This window comes from Eleutherodactylus coqui, chromosome 13, assembly GCF_035609145.1.
Source record: "Eleutherodactylus coqui strain aEleCoq1 chromosome 13, aEleCoq1.hap1, whole genome shotgun sequence".
Classification (NCBI taxonomy): domain Eukaryota; kingdom Metazoa; phylum Chordata; class Amphibia; order Anura; family Eleutherodactylidae; genus Eleutherodactylus; species Eleutherodactylus coqui.
In genome coordinates, this window is record NC_089849.1 from 69,299,209 (window position 1) to 69,320,419 (window position 21,211).

The 21,211-nt window shown below is 43.1% G+C and overlaps 1 protein-coding gene across 1 annotated transcript in view; it reads left to right on the plus strand.

Annotated features, from left to right (window-relative positions):
- The first annotated feature begins 4,361 nt into the window (after positions 1–4,361).
- LOC136587924 (proton channel OTOP2-like) overlaps positions 4,362–21,211 on the plus strand; it is a 34,933-nt gene continuing 18,083 nt past the window's right edge. The window contains exons 1-3 of the mRNA XM_066586759.1: positions 4,362–4,883; positions 20,141–20,277; positions 21,047–21,105. Coding sequence (XP_066442856.1) covers positions 4,559–4,883; positions 20,141–20,277; positions 21,047–21,105 — 521 coding nt within the window. The 5' untranslated portion in view covers positions 4,362–4,558. The remainder of the gene's footprint in view (positions 4,884–20,140; positions 20,278–21,046; positions 21,106–21,211) is intronic.

Here is a 21,211-nt window from a genome sequence, read left to right on the forward strand (position 1 = left end):
ACCCTGAATCCAAAATTGGATTGCAAAGGGTTAACTTAGTTTATACAAATACAACATCCACCTCTTCCACCACAGAACCCTATAAAAAGCTATGAGCTAAAATGCATGTCAGGGTCAGAGGTGCAAGTTGTTACCTTGTGTTGGTTATTACTGTATGGCCGGGCTCACATGAACGGATTTGAATTGCGGATTCCGTGATCGCTGCCCACGCGGAAGATCCATGGTAAAACAAGGGCATTGAAAGGCATGTATTTTCCATTCACCCTCATGGGTACGTATTGTGTATTCCGTGAGCGGAAGAAAAATCACTGCATGCTCTATTTTAGCATGAATTCCGCACAGATGACCTCCATTGGAGTCAATGAATGGGAGTGTTCCATCGTCTATATGAAATTAACATTGTGTATGAGGGGCAGAAATGCTCGCAACTTCATAGGAAAATAGATAGAAAAGCTGGAATGTTGGCTGGAAGGGAGAGAGATCTTTCTTCTGCATGGATGATACACTGTGCATACGTGTATATCTGCGTAGAAAAATGCTTGCATCAGCGATCTTCCACGACTATTCGCAATTACTTTCTGCGAGTGATCACAGGTCTTCATGTTTGACTATCTTTTTTGTTTCAGTTTTGATTGTTATTGTAGCCTGATTGGTTACATGATTATGCATGCTCTTTGTATGTTCCTTGTGGATATTTTTGGACTTTCCAAAGGCATTGAATATTGTCATAGACACCTTATGGGAAAAATAAGACCAATTGGCTAAAAAATATATAAAATAGTTTAACTCTTTGCAATCCAATTTTGGATTCAGGGTTTCCTAGGGGGCTTTCTCTTTCTGCCATTATACAATGGCGCCATCTGCTGGCTATAGCCAGTACTGCGGTATGTGACATGCTGGAGAGACCCCCGACAACAGAGTGGCTAGTAATCTACAAACGTCAGACAGTGGATTGGAAAGGGTTAAATTTAGCATGTATAAATAGGATTGAAAATTGTCTCAAGGACTGTATCCAGAGACCTGTGGTTAATGGTTAGAGAAGACCCCTGTAAGGTTCAGTGCTGGGTCCCCTACTATTTAACATCTTTTAATTAATGGTATAGAAAATGGAATTAATAGCCCTATTTCTATTTTTGCAGATGACACCAAGCCTTGTAGTATAGTATAATCTACATGAAGATGTTCAGAAATAACAAGCTGACTTAAACCTACTGTTTAGACATCCGTTTGGCAAGATTTAATGTGGACAAATAAAAGGCCGCCTTCACACTGGCGTATTTGCGCATAAAAAATTTGCACACGCAATACACAAAGCATAGAAATCATTGATTTCAATTGGTTCGTTAAGATGCACCTATTTCTGCTGGGCTCGAAAAAAACTTAGCAGCATTTGTAAATTTCCTGTGCAGCTGCGTACCCAAAATCATCAAAGAAGTCAATGAGGATGCGCAAATGCACGAGCAATACGCTAGGAGATCTGTGAAACACTGCCTAATTAAGCAGGAAAAAGAACACTTCTGGGACTAATTAGACCAATTAGTCATTTTAATCATTTTTTGTTTTTTTGCCGCGTGCAAATGAACATACCTTGCAGGTGTAAACAGTACAGTAAAATACCCAGATGCACACACAAATAAGCAGCCAGCTTGTTATCTCTAGAGTGTGACAGGATCCTCTCCTTTTATGTTAGATTCTGTCACACCCATAGGTGTTAACCCTTTCAGACAGGCTCAGGTTAAACAATCAAAAGCAGTAATCTGCACTCCAACGCCCTCTACAGGTCACTCCTGCTAGTGGCTTACGACAGAACCAATCGTTTCCTATAGAAGCGTTCACATGAAGGATTTTTCGACTTGCAAAATCCTCACACCAATCAAAGATAGTATATGCATGGCTACAATGCCCACATCTAAGGTCCATGCTGCAAATAAAGATAGGACCTAACCTGTCTTTGGTATGTGCTGCACGGGAGTTTCCATTGACTCCAATGGGAGCAAAAGCCTATGGAAACTCCTGCCCTGGAAAAGAAGATTAGAAGTCATTAGGAGGATTACAGCAGGACATTTAATACTTGCAGCCCAGAAGCACATTTTAAATGTCTCGCCGTAAACTCTAGGGATGCCCTGAGGGTTCCATTCATCTCCCCGGGGGTTCCCTTAATCCCTGCGGGGACTAACAGGAGTTTATAGCTGGACATTTAAAACGTGCTTCTGGGCTGAAATCCCGCTGCTGGGCAATTCCCAAGCAGTGGGGGGCAATAGGGGATTCCCTCCACCTCTCAGCATGGAAATCTCAAGAGATTCCCCCATAGCAAGGAGAGAGAGGAAGGTGGGGTTACAGGGTTTCTCCGAGAGTGGGGCAGAGCTAGAGGGATCAACCCTCTAGCCCTGCCCCTTCTAGCACTGCCCCTCTCAAGTCGCAATGGGGAAAATCCCAGGGAGGAGACCTCTACCCCACCCCTCTGTCTTTACTATGGGAATGTCCCTCAGGGATCTCCTGTACCCCCGGCCCCTCTCTCTCTCTGCACTATTGGAATATCCCTCGAGGATCCCCATAGCAGGGAGAGAGTGGGGCTATGGGTTAATGCCCCATAGAAGGGAGAAAGAGTGCAGGGCTACGGGAAATTAACCCATAGCCTTGCTCCCTCTCTTTCCCTGCTGTGGGGAAATCCTCTCTCCTCCTGGAGCAGCTGTGCTTTTTTAAGCTCGGCTGCTCCAGGGAATGGGCAATTTTCATGCCCATGAAGCTCAGTTCTTCTGCACATGAAACATTGTCTGTTTATGTGATTTTTAGTTCAGTGTAGGCGTGCTTTCTTTGCACACTTATAGTGCACTAAAACTGTGCTTGTGTGAATGAGCCCGCACAGAAAAATCTGGGTGTATTTGTAGATTAGACTACTAGTCTTTGCTCCAAGCCTTATAATGGCCAAGATATAGCATACTTTTATATTATTGTATCCCTTATCAAATTGATTCTTCTAAAAGACTATTCTATTATCCAAAGTCCACACTGGATAGCTGGCCGTAGTCCTTTGTACATATGTTGTTTGTCATGAAGAATCTCTTGTTTGTTTTTCCTTCTCTTGTAACAGACCAAATAAACCATCCGAATCCTCTGAGAATTTCTCATCAGTGAAGCATTCACAGATATGAAATTGTTACCACTGTTGTAACCATAATAAAAGCCTTAATTGTGATATATGGACTGTTGTAACCATAGTCTTGGGTCAAAGTTCCAGTTGCAAGTGCTACTTAATTAAAGTAATACCAGAGGTATTTTTATATTGAATTAATTAGGGCTTCTGCTTTCAACAATGTCCTGGGTAAGAAAGGCCTCTGGCAAATATGATAATCACAGGGTGTTCCCCTTGATCATAATTTGCAATGCCCGAATTAGGTATATGAAATGTTTTATTTTAAACCAGACAACCAATTTTAGATGAAGTCTTGGACTTTTCACTGAATCAAGTTTTGTAAAACATCTGGTGAGAATCTAATATATTTTGTTAAGTGTTAACAGGGTATTTCAGGGCTTTGATTATTGATGATCTATCCTCAGGATCGGTCATCCATAGTTGATTGGCAGGGGTCAGCTGCTCAGGATCCTGTAGATCAGCTGATCACCCGGCCCAGTAGTCCCCGGTGGTCAGGGCCGGAAGTGTAATACCGTTGATGGTTTCAATCCCACTGAGATCAATGCCTGACAAAGACCTAATAACAACAGAGGTCAAAACGTTGCAACCATGCTTCTGATGGAGGAATAAAGCAATGTTATTGATTTTTACATCGTGGTGCTGCCGTGGATTTTTCCTTTGTATGGAGATCAATAACTTCTGTTATATTTGCGGCTCCTCATTGCGGTCAGAGCCAGAAGTGTAATACAAGGCATTGCTCCCATTGATTTCAATGAGTGAATCAGTCTATTACACTTCCTGCCTTGACCACCGACGATGATGTCCGAACTGCCTCAATGATCAGCTGCAGCAGAGGACCTCCACCACTAAACTACCAACAACTTGTTCTGAGGATAGGTCATCAATAGTAAAAGTCCTAGAATACCCCTTTTACTGCTATTACACAAAAGCACCAAAATCCATACAAAGAATACAATTTTCCTGTATTCCAAAATACTAATAGTTGGAATATTCAGAGCGAACTCAGCAGAGCACATCTACAATCTAAAGACGTTGCAACATGTCTATCCCACACCTTCTTCAGCACCGTGCCCTGTCAGCTCTATGAACATTCTTTCTCCTCCTTTGTTCCTTTAGTTTCTCCTCTCACTACCTTATGTCACAGGTGACTCCTCCCAAATGCTTCTTCCCAGAACTAATACTAACATCCACACACTGTGCTGCTTAATTAAACAGTGCATGCTTATTTCAGTGAATGGAACAAGTGAATGGAGACATTTACTGCAAAGTGGCGACCTAGTCAAGGACATGCGGAATCATAAGAGGGCATAACACTACAAAACAGTCATTGGGATATTCTACCATTCGCACCCTACAATAGATACTGGAAATAGTCGACATATACCTGCAAATTTACTGCTGACCATGGCAATGATACTAGATCTGCGCACTTTGAGTGATCGAATACAAGACAACCAACCTAACAGGGAATTGAGTATAGATAGATGGAAAAAAGGTGGAAGGCTCTTGTCTGGTCTTCTGGGCTCCAATGTCTTACTGTTTGGTGGTGCGTTGGCAACTTGTGTGTTCACGGAGGATGCTGATATCTACGAATTTGACTTTCTCATCTTTTTGTCCGTTGTGATGGTAATCTGCATTCTGTGGATGTTTTTTCAAATGTACTTCACTTGGAAGTACAAAAATGCTATTCTCTATAAGGACTGCCAGGCAGGACCGATATGGATGAGAGGTCAGTAATTTAGTGCAACCATTTACATTGTATTACATGTTATTATCTGCTTGTTTTTTTGTCCTTTTTATTTGTGTATTTTTTGCATTTTTGAGAATAAAATAACAGAAAAGAAATATGTTCATAAATAGAGCTATTGTTCTATAGAATTATATATGAAAATTGGTGCTTGTACAACCCCTTATGTACTGCGCAGTGAAGAGTTACAGAATTGTATTAGAAATGTTGCAACTTGTGTCAAGTATGGTTTCATATTGTAGATGGACTGCCATATGTGAAACTGCTCAAGGACAAGAGGGCTGCTGTTTTTGGGAACTGCAGACCCCTTTTTTAATTTTGAATAATACCCCCCCCCCCCCCCCCCTACACACACTTTAATATGCAACCATATCATAAATATAAGAACACAGTGGTCTAGTACAACAGTAGTTCATTGATGTCATCAGAGGCAAGTTGCAGGGCATGGTTACCTAAGAGAATGATTTACAGGACTTCTTAGAATCTACAGACAGGGACGATTTTAGACAATGTGTTGCCTTGGGCAAAATTAAAAGGGAGGCCCCAAATGTTGAAATCGTGTACAAATAACCCAGTAACATTTAGTCATTTCAGTAGGCATGTACGAACAGCTGCACCAATGACCTTTACTGCTTCCAAGGACATTGTTAGTATTTAAAAAGATTAGGGGCAAAAGCTGCAACATATATTTCATTCTCCCCCTCCCCCCCAAAAATATATATGCAAATAGAATTAGCAAATATTACTGCTGCACCAGGAGCAAATATTACCTATATAAAGTTATTAAAGGGGTTTACCACAATTTCAAATTATGTGTGGATAGGGGATAACTTGCAATTGTGGTACAATCCCTTTAAATATTACCTCCTTACTATTACTGTGCAAAACACAATATACAAACACCACTATTACCAATAATACCACCATACAAGTCTCAGATAATACCATGACACCATGACCACTGCCATTGTCACTTACATAGTGACTAATATCATCATACTGTTACTAAATAAAAGCCACTATACTAAGACTTATATTACCACCATGCTGCAGCCATATAGTGCTAGATATCAGTTCTATACAGGCACTCTGCACACTATATAAAGAATTACAGTAGTTACATCCAGTGACTCCCATACAATGCCTTCTCTGATTGGAGTCACTCAATTTTCCCATCTTTTCCATCCTGTCTAGACCGTCATGAAGACTTTTTCCAGCCACAACTTATATTTGCAGAGTTTGCTTGCTACTAGAGATGAGCGAGCGTACTCGTTTAGGGTGATTTCGCAATTGAGCCCCGCTTTTTTCGAGAAACTGACTACTCGGGCGAAAAGATTCGGGGGGCGGTGGGGGTGAGCGGGGGGGGGGGGGGTTGCAGAGTGGAGTGGGGGGGGGGGGGAGAGCTCCCCCCTGTTTCCCACTGCTACCCCCCGCTCCACCACATAAGTTGTGCTCCAGTCAGTTATTGTGCACCTTACAGTAAAAATGACATCTTTTGTGCCCCACACAGTAGACGTAACCCGCTTTGTGGGGCTTTATGCCCCACAAAGTAATAGAATAGTGCCACCTTTTGTACCCACACAATAATAGTACAAACACATAGTCGAGTTTAGCAATCAGATGATGTACTGAGATGCCAGGCGGCACATACAGTATGAAGCCAAGTTGGAAATCCAACTTGAATGCAAACTTCAGGCTATACCCAATAAAATCCATCATTCGAGCTCAGCAAGTTTATGTGATTCAGACGTCCACAGGTTCAGCATGCTCACACCAGAGTGAATCAGGTGCTTGAAATACTCTCAAGACCAATGAAGATTAATATGATGCATATACGTCATGAGGATAAATACAGGGTGTCCCAGGTAATGCTGTAACAGGGCCAGTAGTGAGGTAGGCTTCATCACATTGCAGATGTGTACTGCTGGGAGACTATATGCGTGGAGAGCAGAGTAAAAACTAATTTATGAGTAAAGTATGTTTTTATTTGCAATTGCATGATTCAAATCAACTGCAAATAGACAGAAATAGACAGAGAGACAGAAACCCTGAACTGATCCCTATCGCAGGTATCAGAACAATTATTGCGCAGTGCAGATGCACGCCCCGACTGAACGACGAACGAGAATTTGTTCGCTTTTCGTTCATCGTTTAGTTTCTGCATGCAGAAACAATATATCGGCCCGTGAACATAGACAGACATCTATGAATGACTGCCTGTTTACTGTGAACGGAGACGGGCTGGAATGATCCCCGGTCCGCTCAGCCTCCATTTACTAAGCGATGCTCGTTCCTATGTTATAGCAGAGGAACAATTATCTCTATGATGACCGGTTGGGCATCTGTGTTCGACGGGTCGTCCCCTGTAAAGGAGCCCTTAGACTAATGCTGCATACTAATGCATAGTGTGCATCAGACAGTCAGAGAAGCTGGTGTACCAACTTTATTTCTCCATGCCCAAAGGGTCGCTTTAAGTGCAGGAAGAGGAAATAGTTTACGTCAACAAGTTCTTGATGTGCCCTCCCTCTGCCGCAGCGCCATGTCCTGTGATGACGAGACCCATAGCAGCATCATTTGGCTAGTGGCGAATGGGTTGTAGTTGGTGCGCTGGGTCAGCCTTGTGCTGAAGGTAATGCTGCCCTTACACAGAATGATTTGTTTAGAAAACCGTTCAAACGAGCTAAACTGAAAGAATAATTATCGCTAAGTTTAAGGAAGGTTTCAAACGGCTGCATGCGCAACTTTGCTTGCCGCTATGGAGTGTAGTTGCGCATAAACTTCCCTCCCCCCCCCCCCCCTTCCGGACATTCAAACTCTACCATAGTGCAGGAGTTTGAAAAAATATTAGCTATGTGTGGGAAAATCCTTTGATTCTCATTCAGTGTAAAAGGGGCAAAAGTCCTATGAAATTGTGCGAGGGTTATTTTTCAATAAGGGGGTCCAGACGGGGCAGATCTGCCGTGGAATTTCCGTGTGGAACGTCCGCACGAAAATTCTGCAACATTTACAGCAAAGTAGATGAGATTTTGAAAATCTCGTCCACAAGTTGTGGAAATAATCTGCGCAAAACCCTGTGGAAATTGACATGTGGTGTGGAATTCAAATCCACAGCAGGTCCATTTTAACGCAGTCTCACCTCTTCTCAATGATGGGGTGAATTCCGCACAGGAATACGCCATGAAACCTGCGGATTTGGAGACAGGTTTTCCACTGCTGATCTGCAGCAGACATTCCCCTGCAAATCACCTCGTGTGTGGACCCAGCCTCAGGCTTCTTTCACACAAGCGCATAAACGCCGACATTTTTACGCCCGACCGATATACGCGACCATCTGGGCCATTGGTTTCCATCCGTTTACATGGGCGAATATACGGCATGTAAAAACGTTGAGCGTAAAAAATGGAACATACGCGACTGAAATATGCGGTGGGCAAAAATATAGTTCTGAAACTATCTTTTGCCCGATAAATAGTGGCAGCTCCCATAGACTCCTATTGAATCTGGACAAAGAAAGGGAGCAGGAAGGCATTTTAGCAGCGTACAACACTGCGAAAAGCTTACAGATGCCTCTATATAGGCAGTGGAAGGTATCCCAAGGATTTTTGCAAAACAAGCGTTTTCCAGGGTACAACATATTTTTTTGCTTAAAATGCTCATGGTCATGTGAATGGGTGAGAAAACAATGGCCGTGATCACGGAAAAACGTCCATTAATGCCAATGAACGGCGTGAATGTGAAAACGTAAAAACGCCTATGCTCGTGTGATAGAGCCCTCAAAGATATGAACATGTTGCTGAATGAGCTGTGGATATTGTTCTCCATTGAAGTTTTTCCCATTAAGGACTGGAGCAATTAGCTGTTGGCCGCACATTCCGTAACCAGATGTTATTGCTGAACTGTTGCTGGTTGTGATGTACCCAAATGGCCATTGGGTTCCTTCTTGCCCAAACATATTAATTATGCATGTTAAATACCCCATTGAATTTGGACTCATCAGTCTGTATGATGTGGCAGTAAGGCTACCTGTCTACAGGCGAGATGTCATAGCGAGATCCACGGCGATAAATTGCCAATGGATTTCACATGACACGCTTTCCATAGGATGTACGATATAATCAAATCAATGTATGCCCATAAGAAATCGCACAACTCTACATTCATGTACAGCATTGTTTATTGCTTGCTACGGCACTGAGCACTCCACCAGATGGCAGAGCACCTACATCTCCTTTACCTCCTTCGAGATAACAAGGCACACCATCATTACTACCCACCATTCTTTTATTACTCCACACTCATCATCGTAGTACTCCATATTACCGAAGGTCTGCGGCATGACAACCTTGCAGCCTAATGCACCAGAGAATGTCACTACACTTTAGGAGCTCCACGTCACTGCAGACTAATGTACTGTAGGCGCATATCAACATCTCACATACATTTTTGTCTCACATTACAGCACTACTGCCTCTCATCTGCATATAACGCTACAATCCACATCACGTTTTATACATCGCATTAACACATGCCCTGCCACATGATGTTTTATACATCCTATTAACAAACATCATATGACTCCCATCCTGTCACTTCTCAATTAAAGACAGCCCCAGCAGCACTATAGTCCCCTTTGGGAGATGCTTCCACAGTCTGTAGATGTCTGTCATTTCTAGTGTGCACACTATTGTCTTGTTGGACCGGTCTTATGCAATTCTTGCAGTTCCAAATCCAAATTCCAATCCAATTGGTATCCTGGTTTTCCTAGGGCGCTTACTCTTTTTCTGCCGTTATACAACGGCGCTATATGCTGGCTAAAGCCAGTACTGCATGAGGTGACACGTTGGATAGGCTCCGACAGCAGAGAGGCTGGCAATATACAGTAACAGAACCACGACGGACATCTTCTAACATTGGAGCTGTACAGCCTTAAATCATAATGTCTTCAGACGTCAGACAGTGGATTGGAAAGGGTTCAAGGTTCACAGTGCCATCATCTTTTTCAAGGACCATGTCCCCTATGGGAAGGGAGACTCCCTCTCCTTCCACGTGGTTTCGCTGTTCCCAGACAGGAACTGGCAAGTGCTGTCTGCTTCTCCATGCTCTGTTCCCCTCCCAGCCAGGTCCCTGGCCGGTGGGGACATGGCTAGAACTTTCAATGTTGGCCACTGGTTACAAGTGGCTAATGAAGCCGCCAGCAAGGCAGACGGGGCACCTCTGTCCCTTTGTACACCCTATACATATGTACACACAGCATCCAAATGAATAAACCAAAAATGATGAAATGGATGTTATTATAGTATCGCAATTCAATAGTGTAGAATTAGGTCATGCTTACCATTTAACCCTTTTGGGTTGAGGTAATCGATGAATGCATTCAAAACGTTATGTGCTTAAGAAGTTTCTTCCTGCAGTCACCACCTTGTGGAACAGCATTAACTGGTTTTATGTTTTGTATGTTAAATTAGGACACATATCCATTGAACTTGTGTATGACTTCATAAATATATTTAAATTCAAGACTGTATGATGTAGAAAACACAACAGGTTGTGTAGAATTATTTTTCAATGTACGTGATGCCTTACTGTACACAAACTTGTCCCGCTTCTAATTAAATACAATGTGTTTAGCTTTTTAAGGGACCATACAGAATATCCCCATTGCTGAAATCTACTAGTGGTGTTCTTAGCCTCCCGAATAACCCCCTAAGGCTTGAACAGTTTTCTCTGGCCCAGATAATCTCACCCATGGGTATATTTTTCAGGACATATAGAGGTTGCAAGGCGAAAGCTTGTAGATTGGCATTCCCTGATGATTCCTTATGATAGATGTTATGGACAATAGATTTCCTATTAAATCGCCCCTTGAAGCAAGATTCAAAAAAACTAATTTTGGAGGGTTCAAAGTGAAAAGTCAATCACAAACCTAACAAATTGTTGTCCAAAAAGACACCAATTGCTGGTGGCCACATCTGTATCCTAAATGAAAAATAGATCATCTATGTAACAACCATGCCAGACAAGAGAAAACAAAAATGATTGACACCTTCAAAGTAGTAGTTGCTCTTCCATCATGCCATAAAAATATTAGCAAATGAGGGAGAAAACTGACCCCAAGGAAGTGCCAAAGAAAAAAACGATTAGCTACTAGAGATGAGCGAGTAGTGCCTTATGCGAGTACCTGCCCGCTCGTCTCAAAAGATTCGGGTGCCGGCGGGGGACAGCGGTGAGTTGCGGGAGTGAGCAGGGAGGAGCGATCTCCCCTCTGTTCCTCTTCGCTCTCCCCTGCCGCTCCCCGCCCCTTGCCTGCACCCGCATCTTTTGAGAGGAGCGGGCAGGTACTCGCATAAGGCACTACTCGCTCGAGTAATTTGCCTTAGCGAGTATACTCGCTCATCTCTATTAGCTACAAAAAAGTATGCTCTAACAAAAAGCACAGCTGAACAAAGTGACCAGTAGGAGCACAGTATAATCACTGTATGTGGAAAGAAATCATCAGCAATAGCCAAATCATGAGGCACCGCCGAGTGCAGAGGTAATATCTGCAATAATCTAAAATAGGTATGCTTCCACTAAATTGTTCCACTGCACAAAAACATGTTTCGTACCTAGTAAAAAAACTGGAATCCAGTTAATAAGCTGTTACACTAGATCGTTCACCAAAACACAGAGGTTTTTATTCGAGAAATTAATTACAGCTATGGCTGAGAGGAAAGGGGAGGGAAACCATGCTTGTGTAGTTTGGGAAGAGCATTCAATTAAGTGCCGTAAGGGTGTTCTACTGTAATATAGTTAGACAGTTATATGTAATAAGACATAGATACACACCCTCTATTACCAGCTATTCCCATTCCAGCTGAAACTGGAATACATTAAATTCACTTTCAAAGAACAACATGTTAAACTGTCAGATGTATTAGTTCATTCTGCTCTTACACACTCCCTTATCAAGTATATCTTTTGCACACCCATTGTTAATTGAACACAATTTTTGAATGGTCTAAATTAGAATGAAATGTAACCTCAGATGTGCTGTCACAGTGCAAAGCATTATGGGAAAAATGAACATTTTTAGAAAATTATTCATCTATCTTTTAACGGCCAAATTCCTCACAAAGCAATTTATATCCAAATATACTACGATGCAAATTAAGGTGGACAGGAGGAGCAAATTAACCCTTTCTAATCCACTGTCTGACCTCCGAAGACATTATGATTTAAGGCTGTACAGCTCCGATATTGGAAGACAACCGTCGGGGTTCTCTTACTGTATATTGCCAGCCTCTCTGCTGTCGGAGCCTATCCAATGTTACCCCATGCAGTACTGGCTTTAGCCAGCAGATAGCGCTGTTGTGTAATGGCAGAAAAAGAGTAAGCCCCCCTAGGAAAACCAGAATACAAATTGGATTGGAAAGGGTTAAAGTCCCCAAACCGCTATACTGTAGATAATTTCTCCCTGGTTCAAAAGTTTGGTTGATAGATTATATACTTGTAAAGTTCAGTTTGGAAGTTTCGGTTTCTATTATATGTAATTTCTGATGGTTTCAGTGACATTGTCCAACCAGCTTATTAGTTTGGCATTGCAGAGGACATGTCAGACAGTGTCTGACTGGGGTGTCCAGGGCCCACCAGTGAAATTCATTCTTGGAGCCCGCTGTACAATTGCATGCAAATTTTATGGTTTTTGTAGTTCACAAATTTCTAGCCGCAGCATTCTCCATACATGTCAATGGAAAGGTGGCTGCATTTGTGTGTGGCCCTGTCACCACTGAAGTATATGAAGAATGCGGTAAGCGGGAAATGGTGGACTCCCATTAACTCGATAGGTGAGGACCCCACTGATGACAATTATGGCAAAATGGCCTCATTATGACCGAAAACTATGATGACATGCCGTTTTATTGTAAAATGGCACAGTTTTTTATGGATCCATGGTTTCGCAGGTAAAAAGCAGTTTTACCTGTAAAATTATATGGCTACTTACAGTCAATTTGAAAACCATGCCAATGTGCGGTAAACGGAGTGAGGTAGTTCCCATGTGAGGCAGTCCAAGCCTGAAGTCAGATGAGTCAGCCTCTATAGAACTAAAGTTTACTCTAGATTATATTTATCTACTCATGTTACAATTAGTTTTACATAGACTTTTATGCCTCAATCTCTCTCACACACTGCTCTCCATGCCTCAATCTCACACACAGACTGCTCTACAGGTCTCACCTGCATGGGCCTCCTCATCTCACAGATTGCTCCCTCTTTCACACACAAACTGCTCCCCCATCCACACGGACTGCTCTCATAGACTTTCAAACGTCGGTCTTAACCCTTTCCAATCCAATTTGCATCCTGGTTTTCCTAGGGGGCTTACTCTTTTTTTGCCTTTATATAAGAGCGCTATCTGCTGGCCAAAGCCAGTACTGCATGAGGTGACACATACAGACTCTGACAGCAGAGAGGCTGGCAATATACAGTAAGAGAACCCCGACAGACATCTTCCAACATCGGAGCTGTACAGTCTTAAATTATAATGTCTTCAGACGTCAGTCAGTGGATTGGAAAGGGTTAATATTAGAGATGAGCGAACGCGTTCGTCCGAGCTTGCTATTCGTGCGAATATTAGGGTGTTCGGGATGTTCGTTATTCGTAACGAACACCATGCGGTGTTCTGGTAAATTAAACTTTCTTCCCTGAGACGTTAGCGCTTTTTTTTGGCCAATATAAAGACAGGGAAGGCATTACAACTTCCCCCTGCAACGTTTAAGCCCTATACCACCCCCCTGCTGTGAGTGGCTGGGGAGATAAGGTGTCACCCGAGTATTGAAATCTGCCCCTCCCGCTGCTCGCTATGGATGCATTCTATATGCGCTCAATGGGGCCAGCGGCAGCAGCGCTGACCCCATTGAGAACATATAGAAGACAAATCCTTCTTCTCTGGCACAGCTGTAACAGCTGTAGCAGAGAAGAACGATGTTTGCCCATTGAATTCAATGGAACCGGCAATACAGCCGACTCCACTGAATGCAATGGGCTGCCGGCGATCGCAGGATGAATGGTCGGAAAGGGGTTAAATATATAACCCCTTTCCTGCAATTCATCCAGAAATGTGTTACACTAAAAATATATACCGGCGTATAAGGCGACGGGGCGTATAAGACGACCCCCCAACTGTCACCTTATACGCCGGTAATACAGTGGAGCAAAGAATAAAAAGCATTACTTACGTTTTTAGATGATCTGCGGCGCTCCTGCAGGCTGTCACTCCCTCCTGGTCCACGGCAGACAAGCTTTCTCCACGAAAGACTTTAAATCCCTGCCTCCAGAAGCACATGTGCCTTCAGCCAATCACAGCCAATGACAATGATGTCATTGAATGGCTGTGATTGGCTGTGTTTCTGGAGGCGGGGATTTCAAGGCTTGAAATCCCCGCCTCCAGAAACACAGCCAATCACAGCCATTCAATGACATCATTGTCATTGGCTGTGATTGGCTGAAGGCACATGTGCTTCTGGAGGCAGGGATTTAAAGTCTTTCGTGGAGAAAGCTTGTCTGCCGTGGACCAGGAGGGAGTGACAGCCTGCAGGAGCGCCGCAGATCATCTAAAAACGTAAGTAATGCTTTTTATTCTTTGCTCCACTGTATTACCGGCGTATAAGGTGACAGTTGGGGGGTCGTCTTATACGCCCCGTCGCCTTATACGCCGGTATATATTTTTAGTGTAACACATTTCTGGATGAATTGCAGGAAAGGGGTTATATATTTAACCCCTTTCCGACCATTCATCCTGCGATCGCCGGCAGCCCATTGCATTCAGTGGAGTCGGCTGTATTGCCGGTTCCATTGAATTCAATGGGCAAACATCGTTCTTCTCTGCTACAGCTGTTACAGCTGTGCCAGAGGAGGACGATCTTTATGCTGACAGTGGGGGGGGGGGGGGGGGGGGCACTCTTGCCGCTATTGTGGCTTAATAGTGGGACCTGTGAACTTGAGATGCAGCCCACCATGTAGCCCCTCGCCTGCCCTATCCGTCACTGTGTCATTCCCATCACTTTCCTGAATTGCCCAGATTTTCACACATGAAAACCTTAGCGAGCATCGGCGAAATACAAAAATGTTCCGGTCGCCCATTGACTTCAATGGGGTTCGTTGTTCGAAACGAACCCTCGAGCATCACGGGAAGTTCGTTACGAATAACGAACACCCGAACATTTTGGTGTTCGCTCATCTCTAGTTAATATGATTCCTGCAGTTGCAACATGCGCCTAATATACTGTATGAAGAGCTGAACGCCTCTTCGTAAATCAGACACATCTAGGACCGTCCATGCACATAAAAAGAAATTTACACCGGCCTGGAGCTGGTATAGATTTCCGGTATAATTTACACCAGGTTCTGGTGTAAATCATATTTAAATCTGAAGGGCTGAGGGTTGTGCCAAAATGTGCAACTTTTTTATGCCAGTGCACTCTTCCAAAAACTTTCCCTGCCCCATTCCCAAGTTTAATCTGATCCTACAGTCGTGTGTTAGTCCAAGATCATGTCCCATTTGATATGTACACCTGGCAAATCTCTGTGTTTACACCAAATACATCACTAGAATTTAAAAGCGTTGTGCAAAAATCTAACGTTGTCCCCATCCACAGGATAGACGATAACTTTATCATGGCAGTAAAGTCTGGGGCCCACACACATACTCAGACCGGTCAAAGTGGGATGCCAACCCCGACAGAAACATTCCACTTGGAATTCTGCAAGCATTTTCTCCAAATCCATTGGAGGACTTCAAACAGGGCCTGTAGAGCTGAGCTGGGCATATTCTCACCACATCTAACAATCCAAAAGAGGGCGCTATCATTTCAGGCCCACCTACAAAGTAGTAGTCCAAGCTCCTACCATCACAAAGCCATGCTGCACCAAAGAGCCCCCAGCCAAAGCCAGCTCAACCAAATCCCTACCCAGCACTGCCTCACAAAAGCTGAATTCAAGAAAATGATAAATGAGAGCCAAGAGTGGTATATCAGTGACTAGAAGAATGACATAAGAGCATCCTACAAACTGGCAATATACCAGGGGCTACAGAAGGACTACAAACTGGCCCCATAACTGGAAATCATTCCAGATCCTAGAGAGCACCAGTTCATGAGCTGCTACAGACTGAGTGCCCACAGCCTGGCCGTCAAATCAGGGTGGCACAGGCAGAACTACAAGCCCAGAGAGAGCAGACTGTGCCAACAGTGCCACCAGAAGGCCGTGGAGGATGAGGCCCACGTCCTGGCGCGATGTCCAAATAGTTAGCGGCGGGGGATTCTCACTTTAGGAGATTCTCTAATCTCTGGCTGGACATCAGCTCCATCGAAGAAGAATAAAAAATGAACATTCGGTTGTGGGAAGAAAAAGAAACAGCGGCCATAGCAGCACAATATGTCAGTGCCTGCCATAGACTGAAGGGAGTGTAATATGCCATGGACTCCTATACTACCCCCTACATGATATACCATGGACCTCTCTACCTTGACCCAGGAAGTTCCCTTACCCTCTGTACCCCAGCCCTAATCTGTCACCCCTATCTCTATTTTCTAATCGCTTTGGCAATACTGATATCTATTTAGTCCTGCCAGATTGAAGGTGGGAAAAAGTCTGAAATAATTAATCCTTTTCAGATTTTTTAAAATGACAAAAACATTGCATTTTAATGGGGTGTGTTCATAGTAGCCACTTGTGTGTGTGTGTGTGTGTGTGTGTATATATATTGACATGCCAAAAGTCATGGGATAGCCATGTGCAAATTGATTGTTAAGTTGCGTCAGGTAACAGCTTGGGAATGCCCAGACCTGTATAAGTTGTGAGGTGTCATCTTGTGACGTGAATTGTTGGAGATTGAACGAGGCATGATAGTGGGTGCCAGATGGATGAAATATTCCATTTCCAATGTTGTGCATGCATTTAACATTCCTTGATTCAAAGTGTCATGTGTGTAGTGGCAATACGTCATAGAAGGCATTACCACCCACAGTGGACAGTTCATTGGCCTGCCCACAGGTGCCTAATGATCGCCACTCCTGGCGTCCGGCTAGAATTACCCGTGTGAACAGACAAGTGACTCTGGAAGAAATCATATCCACATTCAATGCAGGAGGCCCCACATGCATATCCACAGGTCATTGTTTTGTTCTGATATGTTCCATGAGAGTGCTCTATTAACACCAAACACAAAGCCTACCACGGCTTGTGAGGTTGCTAATTGCATCCTAAAAGACTGGCAACATGTGGCGTGGTCCAATGAGTCACTGTACCAATTGTTTCAGGCTGATGGTATGGTTCATGCATGGCACAGACCTATGGACCCCAGTTGTTAACAAGGCCCTGTGCAGGCTGGTGGTGCTCATACTGGTTTGAGGTGTTTTCATGGCGTGGGTTCTCTGGTCTACCTAAACATTGACCAGTGCCTGCTACATTTCAGTGTTTGGCAACTATTTGCAGCCATTCATGGAATAATGCACACGCAATATAGTTCAAATTGTCTAGAATTGTTATGAGGAAATTCTGGAGAGCCCCTAGGAATGGTGTGGCCTGCACATTCACCCGACATGTGCCCAGTTGAGCTATGTTATACTCCAAATATAAAGAAAAAGAACAGAACCCTTTAAAATGGACACCAAAGTGGTGTCAATTTTACTAATGCAGGTGAGTGGTTGAGTTCTTTCCAGTTCTGTCTCTTGCTGTGATAGAACTTTCTGACGCAATCAAAGAGTAAACCTTAGGCTGGGTTCGCACAGGGCGGATTTGCCGCGGAAATTCCATCCGGAATTTCGCTGCGGCAAATCCGACTGTGACTACTAATCCCGGGGTTAGCCAGCTATGTGGACAAGATTTCTCAGAAATCTCGTTCACATGGTACGGCAAATCCGTCGTGGCAAAGCTGGCAGAGGCTGGCGTTGCGGCGCGAATTCACCAGCCGCAGCATGTCCATTTTTCTTTTCTGCTGCGGCTGCGCTCTCCTCTATTGGACCGTCGACAGCAACGGAAAAGCGTGCGGCCAAGCCGCTTCAAAACCCGTGGCTGATTGCCGTGGGTTTTGAAGCAGCGCTTTCCTGGCGGAAATCTCGTGGTTTTTCGCTGCGGCCAAACCGCGAGATTTCCACCAAGAATGCACCCTGTGGGAACCCAGCCTCAGACTCACTTTTATGGCTGATCTAGTATCTAGTACAAGGTTTTCTCTTGATTTGCTGCTCCATTTTGCATCTGGTACAGTCTCTGTTGTACAGTCACCTTTGCTATACTGACACGCAGGTTACAGAAGACAAGGCGGACAATGGAGTTTCAGGAATAGAAACTTTTATTTAAAGGAACAAGTGCTGTTGTAGGTTCGCACAGCTATGAAAAAGCAATTTACACTTTAATACATAAAATTAGACCAGCAGCAGCTAAACCTAAAACATTCATGAATAACAACTGCACTCCGCAGACTTCTGCAGTAATATGTGGTAACTCTAATAACGTTGTAGAAAAGTTCCCAGGGAGTCATAGTCCCACCTGTTACCAGTTGTTCGATCCGTACTTGCCTCATGAATGTCCCCGATAAGTAGTGGTATCTTGCTACCTTAATAGCAGGCCTGCTACTCTCTATGAGTATGCACTCTGTCAGTTTTCTAAAAGGCCTCAAGATAGGTCATCAATCTCATATCGGTAGGAGTCTGACGCTCATGACCTCCACTGATCAGCTGTTTTAAAAGGCTGTGGTATTTGCAGGAGTGCTGTGGCCTCTTCTCATGCATCTGATGTCACGTTCATCAGTACCTGGTCTGGGAACAGCTCAATCCCATTCAAATTATTGGGATTAACCCCTTTCCAATCCACTTTTGTATTCTGGTTTTCCTAGGGGGCTTACTCTTTTTCTGCTGTTATACAACGGCACTATCTGCTGGCTAAAGCCAGTACTGCATGAGGTGACACATTGGATAGGTTCCGACAGTATAGAGGCTGGCAATATACAGTAAGAGAACCCTGACGGACGTCTTCCAACATCGGAGCTGTACAGCCTTAAATCATAATGTCTTCAGAGGGCAGACAGTGGATTGGAGAGGGTTAATCTGTTAGAACCAAGCACAGCGATGTGCCGGGTATACACTGCAGTGGTCAGAGCACTTATGCAAGCGCCACAGCCTTTTCAAACAGCTGATCACTGACGTCACGAGCAGCAGACTCTCACTAATCTGATAATAGGAAAGGTCATCAATATCTCAGAATCCCCCTTTAAACCCCCTCTTGACATCAAAGAATTCTAGTGTTTTTTCCATGGATAAACAATTGTTGGCTTGTTAGGGAGAAAAAAAGAAAGATAATATTTTCTAGAAGTCTGAAAGTATACCTGCAGTCCATGGGTCCTTCCCCAATTATATCCCCCAATGGATGAGGGAATTGACCTGAATCCTGAGGCTCTTTGCTTGACGTCAGGTCGCTATTAAAAAGCATATCTCTTGGAGATTGGCACACCCTAAAAAAGTTAAGATGGTAGCCTGACACTACATAAACTATTGTGGAAGGGACTAAGTACCACCTAAATAAGACTTTAAAGGATATTTGCAGCATTAGAGTGCTTTGCATGCTTTTGTAAGGGGTGAACATCCTGGCTTCCCAATTTCATTGTAACACCATTAATGCAGTTTTTTTCCCCATCCCAATATTCTTGTATCTATCTCTATAAGAGAAGGAGGGCACTCAGCAGGGGAAGCGGAAGAGGAAAATGAAATGCTTGGGATGAAGATAGTGGAAAAGTTTAGAGGGAAATTACTGAGGTGAAGGGGGATATACACTCAGGGGATTAAAAGGTGGTAGATTTTTGTATAATTGGGGGTATAAAGGGTAGTTAAAAGTGGTAAAAAAGGTTGAAGCGAGTATTGAGCTCAGATGAGTTGAGCATTTTCTGAAGCCCCATTTTGTGGGGGAAAGTTTAGTAATGGGGTAAGAAATGTGTGGCTGAAAGTAGGAGGGGTCCACAGACTCATGATCTTGTCATAATCTTTTTTAAGAAAAGCCAGCAATGTTCCCTTTATATATGGCTCAGATGTGCTATTGCTATTATTGGATGGCCATCTTGAAATTTAAAACTGTTGAAAAATTGTTAACTTTAACAGAAAAGTATACAAGTTACAAGTATTAGCCTTCTGTATATGTGTATTGCATATCTGGACCTGCAAAAAACGTACATTTTATTTTATGGATTTTTATATGCTCTATTATCTTTACAGGGGGAATAATTCTCTTTGGAATTGGCACACTTATTATGGAATCTTTTAAAATTGTATATGCAGCTCATCCCACGGAGTGCGTAACACCTGTAAGAATTATCCAGCCTGTCATTCAGGCCATTTTTGTCATTGTACAGGTGAGATCAACTATATCGCTTCTGTTTCTGCTTCAGATAGAGTTTTCCACTCTTGGACCTCATGGGCCCAGGGCCCTACTATCATGTCGGAGCCTGGGCTCTTGAAAGTACCATCTGATATACATAAAATAGTATGATATAAGCCACACTCAGTATGAAATTTTACTTCTCTGCCGCAATTTTGGAATTGGAATCATTGGAATTGATTACTCCGGTTAACAGAGAGATATTAACCCTTTCCAATCCAATTTTGGATTCAGGGTTTCCTAAAAGACTTTCTCTTTTTGCTGTTATACAACAGTGCCATCTGCTGGCTAAAGCCACTGTGTGCGCCAGAGAGGTTCCGACAGCGAAGTGGCTGGCAATAGAAGGTAAGAATACCCTGCCAGGCGTCTTCTGATATTGGAGCTGTACAAGCTTCAATCAGAATGTAGGAAGACGTAAGACAGTAGATTGGAAAGGTTAAAATTGTGCTATGGAGTTTTTTATAATGCAGTTTCCAAATATAATAATCAACAGTCAAACTGGAAGTTCACTTAAAAATGTTGATGGCACTGCCAAATAAACCAACTTTTACTCATTGGAAGCTTTAATATAGACAAATCATTTTAGGGTCATTCCACTGCAGAAAAAAATGTGTAAATTATATCTATATTAATTACCATATTTATGGTGATATTATATGTTTTATTTTAGAATTTGTGTAATAATAATATATTATACTGTATAGGTATACTTACTCTAAAATGTGCAATTCTTTGTCTTTTAGACATGTTTTCTTTGGATGTCCTGCAAACATTGTGTCCAGATATATATAAATGCTACCAGGTAAACTCTAAAAATCATCCACTAGACTAAATTATTAAATCCATTTAAATAATGACTCTTTACGTTTGAAGGGATTTTCTGATACTGATGGCTTATTTTATAGTGA